Source organism: Palaemon carinicauda, chromosome 18 (assembly GCF_036898095.1).
Source record: "Palaemon carinicauda isolate YSFRI2023 chromosome 18, ASM3689809v2, whole genome shotgun sequence".
In the NCBI taxonomy this organism is placed as follows: Eukaryota; Metazoa; Arthropoda; class Malacostraca; order Decapoda; family Palaemonidae; genus Palaemon; species Palaemon carinicauda.
The window spans coordinates 68,769,409-68,786,908 of NC_090742.1; the positions used below are offsets into that span (position 1 = coordinate 68,769,409).

At 35.2% G+C, this 17,500-nt stretch overlaps 1 protein-coding gene across 10 annotated transcripts in view; it reads left to right on the forward strand.

The window, feature by feature from the left end:
- Window positions 1-17,500, forward strand: part of ATP8B (ATPase phospholipid transporting 8B) — a 753,209-nt gene that overhangs the window by 602,165 nt on the left and 133,544 nt on the right. The window contains exon 1 of one of the 10 annotated variants that reach the window (XM_068392499.1): window positions 13,154-13,419. The exons of the other annotated variants lie outside the window; for them this stretch is intronic. Within the exon in view, the coding sequence (XP_068248600.1) occupies window positions 13,335-13,419 (85 nt within the window). The 5' untranslated portion in view covers window positions 13,154-13,334. Of the gene's footprint in view, window positions 1-13,153; window positions 13,420-17,500 lie in introns of those variants that run through there. 10 annotated transcript variants of the gene reach the window in all.

Genomic DNA, 17,500 nt, shown 5'->3' on the forward strand with positions numbered 1-17,500 from the left:
GTGAGGTTGCAGCGACCAAATGAACTAACGAGTTTGAGCGGGACTCGAACCCCAGTCTGGCAATCACCAGGCAAGGACGATACCACCAGGCTGTCTTTCGGCAAGTAATTAAGAGGTGAGATTACTAGCTCCACGCTTTTCTCCATGGATGTTCATTATCTTTCTGTGCTTATTTCGGTCTGTCTTACCTTGTTGATCATCCATCTAAGTACTGACCAGACTCAGTGTTGCTTACCTTCTATCTGTTACCTTATTTCCTTTCCTCGCTGATCTACTTCCCCTGTTGGAGGCTTTGGGCTTATAGCATCTTGTTTTACCGACTAGGATTGTAGTTTAGCAAGTAATAATAATAATAATAATAATAATAATAATAATAATACATGTACAGTATATGTCACGAGGCAGGTACATGCATAGATGTAAACATTTCTATTAATAGATAGATAGATTGAAAAATGTTGACATGATCTTTTTCATTTCCTCACTCCGGAACTCGTCAGCTCTCACCCCAGAATCAGAAGGCGGAGATACCTCGAGTGTGACGTCACTGCGTTCACTTGAAGATGGAATTTTTCTCCCCCCATCTAATACTGATTAAATATTTATTCAAGGAGAGAAAAATGTAGCCACGAATCTTTATTGAATGGACTCTTCTCTCTCTCTCTCTCTCTCTCTCTCTCTCTCTCTCTCTCTCTCTCTCTCTCTCTCTCTCTCTCTCTGTATGTGTTTGCGTGCTTTATTCGTCATTCGTCCTAATCTCTTACTCTGCTATGTACATCCAAACATTTTTCAGCTCTCTCTCTCTCTCTCTCTCTCTCTCTCTCTCTCTCTCTCTCTCTCTCTCTCTCTCTCTCTCTGTGCATGTGTGTATGCTTTATTCGTCATTCGTCCTAATCTCTTACTCTGCTATAATACATCCAAACCTTTTTCAGCTCTCTCTCTCTCTCTCTCTCTCTCTCTCTCTCTCTCTCTCTCTCTCTCTCTCTCTCTCTCTCTCTCTCTCCAGTAATAAAACACCCCCACGTTCACTTTATTTTACTGTCGAAAAGATCTAAAAAGCATTATCTCACAGTGGAAGCAAAATAAATATCCTTCCCCCTGGTTTCATTGTTGACGCTACGTGTCATTATCCAAAGAATTGCCGTTAGTGTCCTTGCAATTTATTATGGTAATATAGCATTCATGTCAATAGGTGTGAGTTCCTGTTTGAAATGACGTAAATATCTCTTTAATAATTCTTTGCAAGAAGTGGCAAAACTCATAAGAGTGTCAGTGCCTTGTCGTATCACTCCGAAATATAGAGTTTTTACTCGTAGAATAAGCAAGCACACATCATGGGTATTGATTATCAGCATTGGGGCATAACGTCTATATATCAAAGTGCTTGTTATTCAAAATTTCATTTTATGATACGGTACAGAATTCCAGCAGTTATTCCAAATATTAAAGTTTTTATATTTTATATAGGAAGTATTTATATCAATGTTGCTATTGTTCTTAAAATATTTTATTTTTCCTTGTTTCCTTTCCTTACTGGGCTATTTTCCCAGTTGGGGCCCCTCGGCTTATAGCATCTTGCTTTTCCAACTAGGGTTGTAGCTTAGCAAATGATAATAATAATAATAATAATAATAATAATAATAATAATAATAATAATGTTCAGTTCATAAGGAATTGGTCCGTGACTTGATACTACTTGGCCAACTGAGAGATATACATATCTGATTTTAAATCATTGTTTATTACACTTAACAATAACCGTAATTTTAATCAGAAAATCTCCGTAAAAATATACTATTCTCAGCCATATTTCAGTAAAATACAGGCGACCGTGATTTTACCAAACTTTGTTATTATATTTTACAGGTTGATGACCGTAATATCACTCTTTTACATCAATAGGCTATATCAGTTTATTATAACGGTAAAGCCTGACAACATTTAATCCTGTCTCTGGCTATTACATAATTAATTCTTAGATGGTCTAATTTGCTTTTTGGGTGGGTCATTACATTAGCCTATTTCGAGAGAACAATTTGCTTTTAGAGGGTCATTGCGTAAGCATTTTCTGACTTTGAACGATGCTTTATCCATCGTGAAGTTCAGTAAAACCCTTATCTTTGTGACGTTCCCCCAGGGTAAGGTAGAGATGATAATGCACTGATTGATTGTGTTATTATGTGTCACATTTACCAGGGGTGAATTCTGACTGGTAGAATGTGGCTCACGATTCACACTGTAGGCTTTTGGGAAAGGGGTCATGAGGGGGGATTTGATTTATTCTAATGTATGTTTAGGTATGCCTAAGCTCTTAAAAAATTTCCGAGACTCCTCCAGAATTATTTCAGCTAATGAAAGTCATTACACAATTTATATTATATGGTAGATTTTAGCAACCTTCTTCTTCACCGTTATCCCTACATTAAGGGGTCGGTTAACTGATGCGCGCTCTCCAATGCCTTCGATCAAAGACCTCCTCTTCCACCAAACCTCTTCTCTCCATATCATCCTTCACGTTATCTCGCGATCTTATTCTCTGCCTCCCTCTTGATCTTCTCCTAACAGGTTCCTCCCAAGCCCTCTTCACTCCCTCCCCACATTCCATTCTTAACACATGTCCACACCATCTCAGTCGTGACACTCTTATCATCTCAGTAATCTTTACTACGCCTGCCATCTGTCTCCCTCTTGATCTTCTTCCCAAATTAGGTTCCTCCCAAATCCTCCTCACTCCCTCCCCACAATCCATTCTCAACACATGCCCACACCATCTCAGTCGTGACGCTCTTATCATCTCAGTAATCTTTACTAGTCTTTCAAATAGTGATATTCCCATGATCCCCCTTAGGAATCTCAGCTCTGTTCTCTCAGGCATTCCCCATTTCGTCTTCAAGTCCAACTTTCTGATCCATACATAGACACTGGTCTTCATACTGTGCTATAGTCATTGGTAGCGCCATAGCCTCTGTACCATGGTCTTCCACTGGCTTGGGTTAGAGTCCTCTTGCTTGAGGGTACACTCGGGCACGCTATTCTATCTAATTTCTTTCCTCTTGCTTTGTTAAAGTTTTTATAGTTTATATTTTTAATGTTACTGTTCTTGAAATATTTTATTTTTCTTTGTTTCTTTTCCTCACTGGGCTATTTTCCCTATTGGAGCCCCTGGGCTTATAGCATCCTGCTTTTCCAACTAGGGTTATAGATTAGCAAGTAATAATTATAATTAATTATAACTATAGATCTTGACTTTTACCTTGATTGGCATTTTCCTATTGCTATTTCCTGCTACCTCCCTCCCACTTCCCCCATGCTGCTTTTATCCTGTTTTCAACTTCAACCTCACATCCTCCCTCCTGATTTATATTATATCCCAGGTATCTAAATTTTAGCGACCGTAACCCTTTGATTTTCAATTACAATTAACAATTATTTTTCAAATGCCATAGATTTTTTCACAAAGGGGAGTATAAAATTTATTTTCCTAGAGTAAAAAATTTCAATATTTATAAAAAAAAAACTTATTTAATTTTAACAAACGCAACCCTTTAATTTTTAATTACAATTAAAAATTATTTTTCAAATGCCATAGATTTTTCACTGAGGGAACCGTATAAAATTTATTTTCCTAATGTAAAAATTTTCAATATTTATAAAAAAAAATCCTATTTAATTTTAACAACCGCAACCCTTTAATCTTCAATTACAATTAACAATTATTTTTCAAATGCAATAGATTTTTTCACAGAGGGAACAGTATAAAATTTATTTTCCTAATATGAAAATTTTCCATATATATATAAAAAAAAATCTTATTTAAAAAAAGGGACAAATTTGTATAATGTATAATGTTATATAGCTATTGTATAAATGAATAGTACATTATATGACTTCTTATTAATTATAACAGAAGCCACGTCATTCCAGAGAAATAACTGTAATGTAATTATATTGCTTCTCTTCGATTCTTTCCCATTATTAATGTTTTGTCCACATCATATACCATATAGATCAGATATTACAAACAAAAGACATCAAAGAATATTAGTTCAGATGTATTGTTTATTTTATGAGAGTTTGGGGTGGATGGGAGAAAATTAATTGATACTCGTTGATTGAAAATTCAATTAGATATTTCAGTGCAAAAGGGTGAGTTTTTCTGTTTCTAGTACAGTGTCTTTACAGTTATTTAGCTATAATAACTAGCTTTTGTATCTTAGAAATGTAGAATATTATACTTATAGAATAACTGAGGCCCTTTTAAATTAATGTTCAACACATTTAGCTCACATCTTATACTCTTACTATAGCCTCTTACTATATTTTTTTTTGTGAGGCAGATTTCCACCGACCCGCTTGGGTGCCCTTTTAGCTCGGTAGCTAGGGAAAGTTTCCTAATAGCTGACTGGTTGGAAGTATTTTTGTCCGAATACTTCCGACCAATCAGCTATCAGGAAACTTTTGCGAGCTAAAAGGTCATCCCTGCTAGTCTGTGCAAATTAGTATAGTGTCCACTACCCGTCAAAAATAGCGACTGAATATTTAGATTGATATGCACATGCATGCACGTGCGCGCACACAGAGATTCAACCCTTCCCAACCCCACCCTCACCCTTTTTCCTAACCACAACCCCTCTCACCTGGGTACGACTACTTCATCTCCCCATACTCGAGGGACGGGCCCGTATAGTTTTACGTCTGGCGATAACATTGACCGTAACCGGAAAGATATATAAACCTATCTTTCTATATATATATATATATATATATATATATATATATATATATATATATATATATATATATATATATATATATATATATATATTTATATTCCTTTATGCCACTTTTCTCCTTAAGGGGACTCGTGACTCAAAATGAAAAAAAAAGGTCTGGCTTCCTGCCTTTTATCTCTTCTGCTGCGATCCGCCAAGATCAACTAAGATCTGGGTACATATTTCATGACTTCGGCCAACAGGTCAAGTATTTCTTTGGAAGCTAGTTCAGATTATTTCCCCTTTTCCTTCGCCGTGTAATAAGGTGGTTATTATTATTATTATTATTATTATTATTATTATTATTATTATTATTATTATTATCACAAACTTAAATAGATTACAAGAGAAGTAATAAACAATCAAAATAAAACATTTCAAGAAGAGTAACAACATTGAAATATCTATTTCATACATAAACTTTAAAGAGAGATTTATGTCAGCCTGTTCAACATAAAAACATTCGCTGCAAGTTTGAACTTTTGAAATTCTACCGATTCATCTACCTTATTAGGAAGATCATTCTACAATCTGGTCACAGCTGGAATAAAACTTGTAGAATAGTCCTTGCTGTGTAGTTCTGAGCCTCATGATGGAGAAGGACTGACTATTAGAGTTACTGTATACCTATACTCAATTCATTTTAATGAGGCGCATTTGCACCGACTCGCAGGGGTGCCCTTTAAGCTCGGAAAAGTTTCCTTATAGCTGATTGGTTAGGATTATTTTGTTAAACCAATCAGCTAGTTGGAAACGTTTCCGAGCTAAAAGGGCACCCCTGCGAGTCAATGCAAATGCGCCTCATAAAGAGAGAGAGAGAGAGAGAGAGAGAGAGAGAGAGAGAGTATAAAAAATTATTATAAAAAATTGAGTATAGGCTATAACCATTAAACTACATTGTTGAATTACGTTGTTACCTGTTAAGGTTTTTACCAAGGTGGCCTTTCTTTTATATCATTCAACATAATTTATTATGAATCAAGGGTCATCAAAGATTGGTGGTAATGAAATTTCTGAAAATACTGAATATTTATGAAGCGGAAATCTAATTTACTTCTGGAAAAGCATCAGGTGATTTGATTAAGCCTCACGTGTGGACCAGATTCCAAATTAGGTGTCTGATTTGCATAGCGTTAATACACGTTCGTCTGGGCGGGTTGTTTTTAATTATGAATTAATTATCATCGGCCGTTGGCCGGAAATCGCTATTTATGGGCCCCGGGATGAAACGGTCGGTATACGCATCCGTCAATTTCATCTGAAAATTTACTATTTTTAGGGTTTATTACTAGTACTACTACTACTACCTAAGCTACAACCTAAGCTGGAAACGTAGGATGCTATAAACACAAGGGCTCCAGCAGGGAAAAATAGCCCAGTGAGTAAAGGAAATAAAGAAATAGATAAACTACTAGAAAAGTAATGAACAATTAAATTAATTATTTCAAGAACAGTAAAAACACTAAAATAAATCTTTCATTTACTAATTACAAATCTTAAAGAAAAGAAAAAAAAAAGAGAGAGAGAGAGAGAGAGAGAGAGAGAGAGAGAGAGAGAGAGAGAGAGAGAGAGAGAGAGGATAGTATGTCCGAATGTACCCTCAAGCAAGAGAAACCTGCATCATATATTTTCATTCAAATTCATATTGGTAAGTGAATACGTTATTTAGGCCTAAGGGGATTATAATGTGTTCCATCTCACTCTGAGGAAGTGTACCTTATCCCACCCTTACTGAGAGGAGAGTTTCAGTGTGTAGCCCCGCCGACTATTGGTGCCATCTCTCCCTACACTTATCTTGTTTGGTTACTCCCCGCGCAGAAAGGGTGTGCTAAGAATTCATGTGTCCAGCTGTACATAGGTCTAATTTCTATACTAAGGACAGTGCATATGTTGTTTTGTCACTTCTTCATATAATATGGTTGAGATTGACGATATATTTTAGGTTTCAGTATCACATTGTCCTCAGCGAAAGTTAGTTTTATTGTGGATTTTCAGTACCAACACACTCACTCTCTCTCTCTCTCTCTCTCTCTCTCTCTCTCTCTCTCTCTCTCTCTCTCTCTCTCTCTCTCTCTCTCTCTCTCTCTCTATTATTTGTTGTTGGTGAGGATCTAATTGGGCTAGTTAGTGACTGGAAACGGTAAGCTTAACGAGCTATTGTTCGATGTTTCGAAAACAAAATTGTTTTTTTATTATAGATTTCTTGGTAATTGATACTTTGGGTTTAGAAGTAGGAATTCGACTGCCAATGTCTACTAGAATTTAGTATTAGATTTTAGACTATTTATACGTAAAGACAGTAGTACGCTTATAGCCTTATATTTATGTATGAGACACTGCTTCCCATACGTGATTGGTGTGTCCTCGACAGAGCTAGAGCTGGAGTTGCCAGAACATGTGACAATCTGGTCAAATGGGGTTGTGGTGCCCGATGTGGTAACGTTCCTGACTGGTGAAGGCCAGACTGGGATTCGAGTCCCGCTCAAACTCGGTAGTTTCTTTGGTCGCTGCAACCTCACTATCCTTATGAGCTAAGGAAGGAGGGTTTGGGGGAGCCTATAGGTCTATCTGCTGTGTTATCAGCAGCTATTTCCTGGCCCTCCTTGGTCCTAGCTTGGGTGGAGAAGGGGTTTGGGCGCTGATCATATGTATATATGGTCAGTCTCTAGGACATTCCCCTGCTCGATAGGGCAGTGTCAGTGTCCCTTGCCTCTGCCATTCGTGGTCGGCCTTTGGATCCTTTAAATGGGACCTTTAACGTGACCAGTCCTGCAAATTTGGAGAAAATATCCAGACCATCAATCAGATTTCTCTGATCGTGCCCACTATATCATAATTTGTACAACTCTGACATAGTGTCAATGGAAGAACGCTTAAATGGTTTGTTGTTTTACATGAAAAGCTATGAATTTATGCATACAGTTCTTGCATTGCGTGCCGGTCTGCATTCTGCTTTTCTATTCAAGTATGACTTGAAACAATGCCGTGATCTACGGATATCAGTCTGTTATATCAGAGATAATGGATATTAGTCCGTTGTCAAAGATGTTATATATCAGTCCGGTATCAGAGATAATGGATATTAGTCCGTTGTCAGAGATAATGGATATCAGTCCGTTGTCAGAGATAATGGACATCAGTTCGTTATCAGAGATAATGGATGTGAGTTCGTTGTCAGAGATGATGGATATTAGTCCGTTACCAGAGATAATGGATGTTAGTCCGTTGTCAGATAATGGATATCAGTCTGTTATCAGAGATAATGGATATTAGTCCGTTACCAGAGATAATGGATATTAGTCCATTGTCAGAGATAATGGCTATCAGTCCGTTATCAGAGATAATGGATATTAGTCCGTTTTCAGAGATAATGGATATCAGTCCGTTTTCAGAGATAATGGATGTCAGTCTGTTGTCAGAGATAATGAATAGTAGTCCGTTGTCAGTGATAATGGATATTATTCCGTTGTCAGAAATAATGAATATTAGTTCGCTATCAGAGATAATGGATGTTAGTCCGTTATCAGAGATATTGGATATCAGTCCGTTATCAGTGGTAATGGATATCAGTCCGGTATCAGAGATAATGGATATTAGTCCATTGTCAGAGATAATGGATATCAGTCCGTTATCAGAGATAATGGATATCAGTCCGTTTTCATAGATAATGGATGTCAGTCTGTTGTCAGAGATAATGAATAGTAGTCCGTTGTCAGAGATAATGGATATTATTCCGTTGTCAGAAATGATGAATATTAGTTCGTTATCAGAGATAATGGATGTTAGTCCGTTATCAGAGATATTGGATATCAGTCCGTTATCAGTGGTAATGGATATCAGTCCGTTATCAGAGACAATGGATATCAGTCCATTATTATTATTATTATTATTATTATTATTATTATTATTATTATTATTATTACTTGCTAAGCAGCCCTAGTTTGAAAAGCAGGATGGTATAAGCCCAGTGAGGAAATAAGATAATGGATATCAGTTCGTTATCAGAGATAGTGGATATCAGTCCGTTATCACCTCTTCAGCAGGGGCTTTGAACGCCATGATTCATCTTCCTTCCAATACCTGTGACTGCGATTAGACAGCCGTCCTCTTCATTTGTCATTTCAGGAACTCGTCGGATTAATAATGGTTTTAATTAGATTTATTTCTTTTAATTAACAAGACAGAAATTATCTTCGATAATCAAATGAGTTTCATATTGTTTATTTGTAAAGTAAATAATGCTTGTAATTAATGAATGATGTATATATATTTATGATGTTTTATAAGTTTATTTTTGCATTATTCAGCTTTATGAAACTAGATTATCTTTGATAATCAAAGGAGTTTCATATTATTTATTTGTAACGTAAATAATGTTTGTAATTAATGAATAATGTGTATGGAATATTTATGATGTTTTATAAGTTCTATTTTTGCATTATTCAGCTTCATGAAACTAGATAATATTATGGCAAACCTGAATTAGGTGAATGATGATGAGCTGCAGTCATTACCATGTAAGTAAGTATATGAATTACTGATAAAAGTAATTGGATAAGGATGTAGAGAACAAAACCAATCAGATAGACGAAAGTAGATAGAGGTCATAAAGAATTAAGATTTATTATTACCTCTTGAGTAATATTACTTTTTTTTTTTTTTTTTTTTTAAATAAGATTGCTATATAGTTCAAGTAAACTGGTACCATTTCTAGTATGCTTATTTTCTTGAAAATATACAATAACAAGTCGATAGTCTTCTGATTTTGAAAATACTAATGTTTTGCTTCCATAAAAACTTTCACTATTTAAGAATATGATTAACCACTAGATATTGTGAAAATGATTTGTGAAAGTTTTTTAAGAATAAGATTAACCACCAGATAATGTGAAAGTTTTTTTAAGAATTAGATTAACCACCAGATATTGTGAAAATTATTTGTGAAAGTTTTTTAAGAATAAGATTAACCACCAGATAATGTGAAAATGATTTGTGAAAGTTTTTTAAGAATTAGATTAACCACCAGCTATTGTGAATATTATTTGTGAAAGTTTTTTAAGAATTAGATTAACCACCAGATATTGTGAAAATAACTTATGAAAGTTTTTTTAAGAATAAGAATAACCACCAGCTATTGTGAAAATAACTTATGAAAGTTTTTTTAAGAATAAGATTAACCACCAGATATTGTGAAAATTATTTGTGAAAGTTTTTTTTTTAAGAATAAGATTAACCACCAGATAATGTGAAAATGATTTGTGAAAGTTTTTAAGAATTAGATTAACCACCAGATATTGTGAAAATGATTTGTGAAAGTTTTTTTTTAAGAATAAGATTAACCACCAGATAATGTGAAAATGATTTGTGAAAGTTTTTTAAGGATAAGATTAGCCACCAGATATTGTGAAAATAACTTGTGAAAGTTTTTTAAGAATAAGATTAGTCACGTAGCTATTTGTCTACTGTAGGTTCTAGAGCCTTTAAATATGCGGCCCCAAGACTATACAATAAGCTCCCACGAGACATCCAAATGATTGAAGACATTAAGTCTTTCAAGAGGAAACTGAAGACTTTCTTATTCCATGAGTCCTTTGAGAGTGACGATATAACAGTAAATGAGCAACACGCGATATGAAACGTTAAATACTCAGAACTTACTTGTTTACTTGCTTTGGGTTTAAATCCAACCCTCCACTGAAGTCGGGTGAACTACTTCTCGGGCGGGTCCTTATCAATCATCTAACGAAACATTTTCATTATAACTTATACAATTCTTTGATTGTAGCATCTTCCAAATCATATGATCTTGTGAAAGTAATGTCTTTAGTTTCTAATTAAATTCAATTGCTCCCTTTAGGTCCTTCATTTCAGTTGGCAGTTTATTATAATGTCTAGGTGCACAGTAGCTAAAAGCCCTTTCACCAAATTTACTATTTGTTCTTGGTTCAAGACTATGTTTGTCACTCATGTGTCTTATGTTAACATTTGTTTCTAGTTCTAGTTTGTTCAGGCATTCTTGTAGATATTTTGGTTCATTTTGGTTCAGTATCTTAAACGTTAGTAAGAGTAGCTTACTATAATGACAGTGGAGGTCCTGTAGAGAGTGGGGTTCCCCTGCTGTATGGGACCGGAAAAAGCAGCCGTCAGAATAAGTAAAACGACCGTGGAAGTCCTGTAGAGAGTGGGGTTCCTCTTCTGTATACGACCAGATAAGAAGCCCTTAAAGTAAAGTAAGTCAATGAAATGACTTTTGAAAGTTTTTAATACTGCTGATAATTACAGCACTGAAACATTTTCGATGGTCGATGATGACATTTATAATTATTATTATTATTATTATTGTTATTATTATTAATTATTATTATTATTATTATTATTAGCTAAGCTACAACCCTAGTTGAAAAAGCAGAATGTTATAAGCCCCAGCGCCCCAAGAAAGAAAAATAGCCCAATGAGGAAAGTAAACAAGGAAATTAGTAAACTACAAGAAAAGTAACAATATTAAAATAGATCTTTCATATATAAACTATAAAAACCCGACTATTTATTCAGCTAATGGAGTCACAAAACTCACATCCCACGCCTAGGAGCCATGACGTCACCAATGACGTCACCTATGACGTCATGTGTGTGCATTCCACCTTGGTCAATGCTGCTTTTTAATTTTTGATATGGGCCAAATATTTGGATAAGAAGACAAGTTTAATTTTCTTGCTTTATTTCATTATTCATTTGATTCTCTTGATGCAATAGTAATTTAATTATACCTCTTGTTACAGTTACATAGGTTTGGAAATTAATTATTGAACTAGTTTTTTATAATTTAAATAAAGGCATGTAGTTATACATGTGTATGTGTAGTATATGTAGGTATTATATGTATTATATTTACCCCTTGTATTTATTATTTGTAAATTGCGTTCGACTAGCAGAATGCGCATGAAACTGGGTGTACCGGTTATTATTATTATTATTATTATTATTATTATTATTATTATTATTTGCTAAGCTACAACCCTAGTTGGAATAGCAGGATGCTATAAGCCCAGTCAAAATATTTTAAGAATAGTAACAACAGTAAAATAAATCTTTCATATATAACCAATAAAAACTTGAAGAAAAAACAAGAAGAAGAGAAATAAGATAGAATAATGTATCCGAATGTATCCGAGTGTATCCTCAAGCAAGAGAGGGCTCTACCCCAAGACGCTGGAAGACCATGATACAGAAGCTATGGCACTACCCAAGACTAGAGACCAATGGTTTGATTTTAGAGTGTCCTTCTCCTAGAAGAGCTGCTTACCATAGCTAAAGAGTCTCTTCTACCCTTACCAAGAGGAAAGGAGCCACTGAACAATTAGCCTACAATACAATAGTTAACTCCTTGAGCGGAGAAGAATTGTTTGGTAATCTCAGTGTTATCAGGTGTATAAGGGCAGAGGAGAATGTGAAAAGAATAAGCCAGATTATTCGGTGTATGTGTATCTTTCTAAAAGATGTTTATGCTGGAAACGTGCACAACTTCAAGAATTTGATGACAGACTTAGCACGGTTCATTTGGACGTACAGTATGTACCCAGAAAACAATTATTGTTGATATGTGTTCCTTCTTAGATCAATTTTACTGATTAAAATGTGATAATATTGAAGGTTTCCAAATATATCATTTCTTTTATGAATTGGTAATATCTTTTGCACTTGGGAGAATAGACAGAATTCATATTCTCAAGAAATAAGAGATTTTGATATATGACTTGGTCAGTATTTCATAGTTGACCCCTAGAAATTTTTACTAAAGAAATGAAACATATGTAGGTTTGTGTTACTTGAATCACTTTCTCCTTACACTTCCTTTAGTTCTTGCGAAAGCAATATTGAATTTGAATAGTAATTTAATTTGTAACTGTTCTCCTTGAGTACTAAAGTTAGCTAGCATACAATTGTTAATTTATACCCACATTGCAACATTTATAAACTAAATGAAAAGGAAGCTTTCGCCAGTGAAATGTTAAATGTTGTTGTGTGCCACAGACGCCCAAGAGATTATATTCTGCCACTGATAAGATAAGGAGAGTGTTTTCAGATAAGGAATCAATCTCCTCCGTCTCTCTTAAGTAAAAAAGGCTCATCACTCTCACTTGTAGAAAACCGGATGTTCATCTTTGGGACGTTCGCAATTTCTAATTTTTATATATATGTTAAAAAGTATTCTATCAAAACTGTAAAATTGTGTTATAATTTTTAGTTTGTTTTTACACCGCCACCCCTATTTCATGGTGTTTGCAGTGACCCGAGATAAGGACGCTCGTTATCAGCTAGGCGATAAGAAAATACGTCGCTTTGGCACATTTGGCAGTCCATTTCCTGTGGCTTTTTTGCGTTGGTAGGTGTGACTGCGCGCGAATCCTGTCGGAAACATTAGCATTGCTTGTTAAACGGTGCACGCTGAAATGTATGTGTAAGCTTCGGACATATTTAGATCACAGTTGTAATTGGAATGCAACGAAGTGTTTAATTAGTTGGAAATAATGGCAACTGTCTCGTTCGTCTGAACTGTGAGGAATGGCTGGGAGTGACGAACGCAAGAAGTGTCGATATGAGCATTTGAAAATGAACAGAAACAAGAAAGGCCAGCAGGTCGTGGAAGGTAGGCTATGTGCTTCAAGTATTTAGAGTAGATATTGAAATCTTTTACTTTAGGGCGTGTTTTTTGTTCGCTTTGGTTCTCGGGTCCAGGAGAATCATTTAGCAGGTCGTGGAAGGTATGTGCCTCTAGTACTTAGAGTAGATATTATTGAAATCTTTTACTTTTTGGACGTGTTTTTGTTTGTTTGTTTGTAGTGGCTTCCACTCCAAATCATTGTTTGGTTCTCAGGGCTAGGAGAGTCATTTAGCAGGTCGTGGAAGGTATGTACTTTTAGTACTTAGAGTAGATATTATTAAGATAGTTTACTATGGACGTAATTTTTGTTCGTTTGTAGTTGCTTCCACTACAAGTCACTGTTCGTTTTTCAGGTCTACGCTGTTAAAAATTTGTCATATAAAATGGTAAAACTCCTTGCGTAAATGTTGCCAGACTTTTACAGTTTTAATAACGGATATATTGACGTAAAATGGTGATATTACGGTCACTAACCAATAAAAGATAATAACAAAGTATGGTAGAATTACGGTCGCCTGTATTTTACTGAAATACGGCTGAGAGCAGTATATTTTTACGGAGAATTTACGATTAAAATTGCGGTTATTTTTTACCAGCGTAGGAGAGTCATTTACTTGAACTGGTGCGTCCATTTTATTTATTTCTTAATTATAATGATTTCGTTTTCTATATTTTAGCATTGTAGTACTATATCGGCATTTGATTGTTTATTATGGTGTTTGCAGGTGCTAATGCCTGACTCGGTTAAATGTTGCAGTTTCTTTAGGCTTGTGCAGGATACTCACTTTACTTTACTTTAAGGGCTGCTTATCTGGTGTCCTGTACAGCAGGGGATCCCTACTCTCTACAGGACGTCCACGGTCGTTTTATGATGTTCATTTGAGAGCATTTAACATTTCACAATGCGTATTGCTCGCTTACTGTTTGATCATCATTTGAACTGTTGTTTCCATTTTATTTCTTAATTAATTATGATTAGTTTTCTTCTTTTCTATATTTTTAACAATGGTCCCTCTTTCTATGATCATCGCTTGAACTGGTGTTTCAATTTTATTTCTTAATTAATTATGATTATCTTCTTTTCTATATTTTTAACAATGGTCCCATTCTTTCTATGATCATCGCTTGAACTGGTGTTTCCATTTTATTTCTTAATTATGATTGATTATCTTCTTTTCTATATTTTTAACAATGGTCCCATTCTTTCTTTGTCGTCATTGTTGCATAGATGGTGTATTAATATAGGTGTTCGTAGGTGACGCAGATAATGTCTACCAATCTGGGCGGCCTTACGCAGTTAATGTTGTTTCAATAACCCTGTGCTGAAATGAGACCTGTTATATTTCTCTACTACGACGTTGTTATTGGCATTAAATTAGTCCTTGTTAGGAAATCCCCTTAAAGATATACTATTCTTTATGCAAGTACAACAACTATCAAATCTTCCGTCTTTTCCGTGCTGAAGTTTATTACTCAGTGAAGTGCTTCTTGTGAAGTCCCACCCAAAAGTTTTCCTGTAACGACTTGACATCCAAACGTCAGCGCTGGTAATGTTGTTAGAGGGGACGCAAAGTCAATCAGGAAATTTATGGGTAGGTTAGCTTTGGTGTTCCTTTCTTAGATGTAGGAGGGAGGGGTGTACTTTATAAAATATTGAGGTGGATCTGAGATAGGAGGAGGGAGGATAAAAGCCTTTGTCTTATCTTGTTTATCCTTTTATTCCAATTCTTCCAATCCGAGAATGGTCGTAAAATAAGTGAAGGGAGTTGGGAGGGGGTGGGGGTGGGGGGGGCCAAGTATTGATATTAAGGTATAGTTTTCACTTACTTGTTTTAGAGTTTATATAAAGTACTTCAGCATTTGATCATTTGTCCCTTTTTATAAGTAGAATACTAAGATCTATTGGTGGCATGGATTCTTAAGTGTTGAGAAAAGTTATATGAACAGTAATTTTTGTTAAATCAGAATGAACGAGCTTGAAGCTTATTGTGGTCGGCCCTAAAAATAAGTTTAGCTTGGAGGCAATTGATTAGCCTCGTCTGGGCCGGATATTCTTGGCTAAAAAGTTTTAATAGCTTTTTAGAGGATAAAGAAGTTTCTTGAAAGAGTTTAAACGAGAAAGCGAATAATAGTTTCAACTTCAAAACCAGTTAGATCGTTTGGAGTTATTTGGTAGGTTTGTAAATTATTTTTTATTTTTGTCACTTTTCTGGGTACTTTCCTGTCATTGCCCCACCTCTAATTTCCGGTATGACCCCAATGCTATTTTCTTGTTATTGCACCACCATGAATTTCCTGATATTAACATTATAATTTTTTTTTTCACCTTTTTAACCTAACCTAACCTATACACTAATTTCCGGTATAACCCCAATACTATTTTCTTGTTATTGCACCACCACGAATTTCTTGATATTAACATTATTATTTTTTTCACCTTTTTAACCTAACCTAACCTAACCTATACACTAATTTCCGGTATGACCCCAATACTATTTTCTTGTTATTGCATCACCACGAATTTCCTGATATTAACATTATATTTTTTTCACATTTTTAACCTAACCTAACCTAACCTAACCTATACACTAATTTCCGGTATAACCCCAATACTATTTTCTTGTTATTGCATCACCACGAATTTCCTGATATTAACATTATATTTTTTTCACATTTTTAACCTAACCTAACCTAACCTAACCTATACACTAATTTCCGGTATAACCCCAATACTATTTTCTTGTTACTGCACCACCACGAATTTCCTGATATTAACATTGTTTTTTTTTCACCTTTTTAACCTAACCTAACCTAACCTATACACTAATTTCCGGTATGACCCCAATACTATTTTCTTGTTATTGCATCACCACGAATTTCCTGATATTAACATTATATTTTTTTCACATTTTTAACCTAACCTAACCTAACCTAACCTATACACTAATTTCCGGTATAACCCCAATACTATTTTCTTGTTACTGCACCACCACGAATTTCCTGATATTAACATTATTTTTTTTTTAGCTTTTTAACCTAACCTAACCTAACCTATACACTAATTTCCGGTATAACCCCAATACTATTTTCTTGTTATTGCACCACCACGAATTTCCTGATATTAACATTATATTTTTTTTTCACCTTTTTAACCTAACCTAACCTATGTTGTTTAATGCATTTGTTTTATTACTTTTTGGAGTGGTGGTGCGATAATAAGAAAATACTATTGCGGTGGGGCAAAAACAGGAAAGTACCCTTTTCTGTTTGATTGTATTTTAATTTCCTTAAAGTATGATATCCTACGAACAGCTTTCGTCTTAATACTGTCCACCGTTTGAAATTAATCACCTGGGTTTGTTATTTTCGCCGGAAAGGAACGGAATAATTATGGCTCCAATAGCCCGTTTTTCCCTTCAGAAGGCATTTTTGTTGTAATGGAGACAGTTTTGATATCCCGTAATACTTTGGGAATATTTAAGAAGTTTTTGCAAGAACCTATATTTTCATAGATAGCTGAATTTTTAAGTTGTTTTTGCAAAAAGGAGTAGGAGATGATGAATACAGTTATTGACTTCAAAGCTAAAGACGACTGGCGATACCTAACTGAGGCCCTTTGCGTCAATAGGCGTAGGAGGAGATGATGATGATGCAAGAAGGTATAAATATTTTCATAGGTAGCTCGTTGTATTTGACAACGAACACAAGCTAGTCAGGATGTGTGACTCATGTGATCCTGTCGTCTCTTGGTCCCACTTGACAGATGGCGGAATTGGCCGATTTGTTTCCACCTCTCCCCCTTACGAGCTGCTAACGCAAGAGCCCGTGTCTTGCTATAGGCAGGGCAATATAATACCTACCTACTTACCGTTCCACCTCCAGCAGTTAGATCCTTCACTTAGGTCAAATTTTACAGATTTAAGCAAGATAGATGGTGTATTAATATAGGTGTTTGTACGTGACGCAGATAATGTTTCTACCAATCTGGGCGACCTCACTCAGTTAATGTTGTTTCAATAACCCTGTGCTGAAATGAGACCATTTATATTTCACTATTGCGACGTTG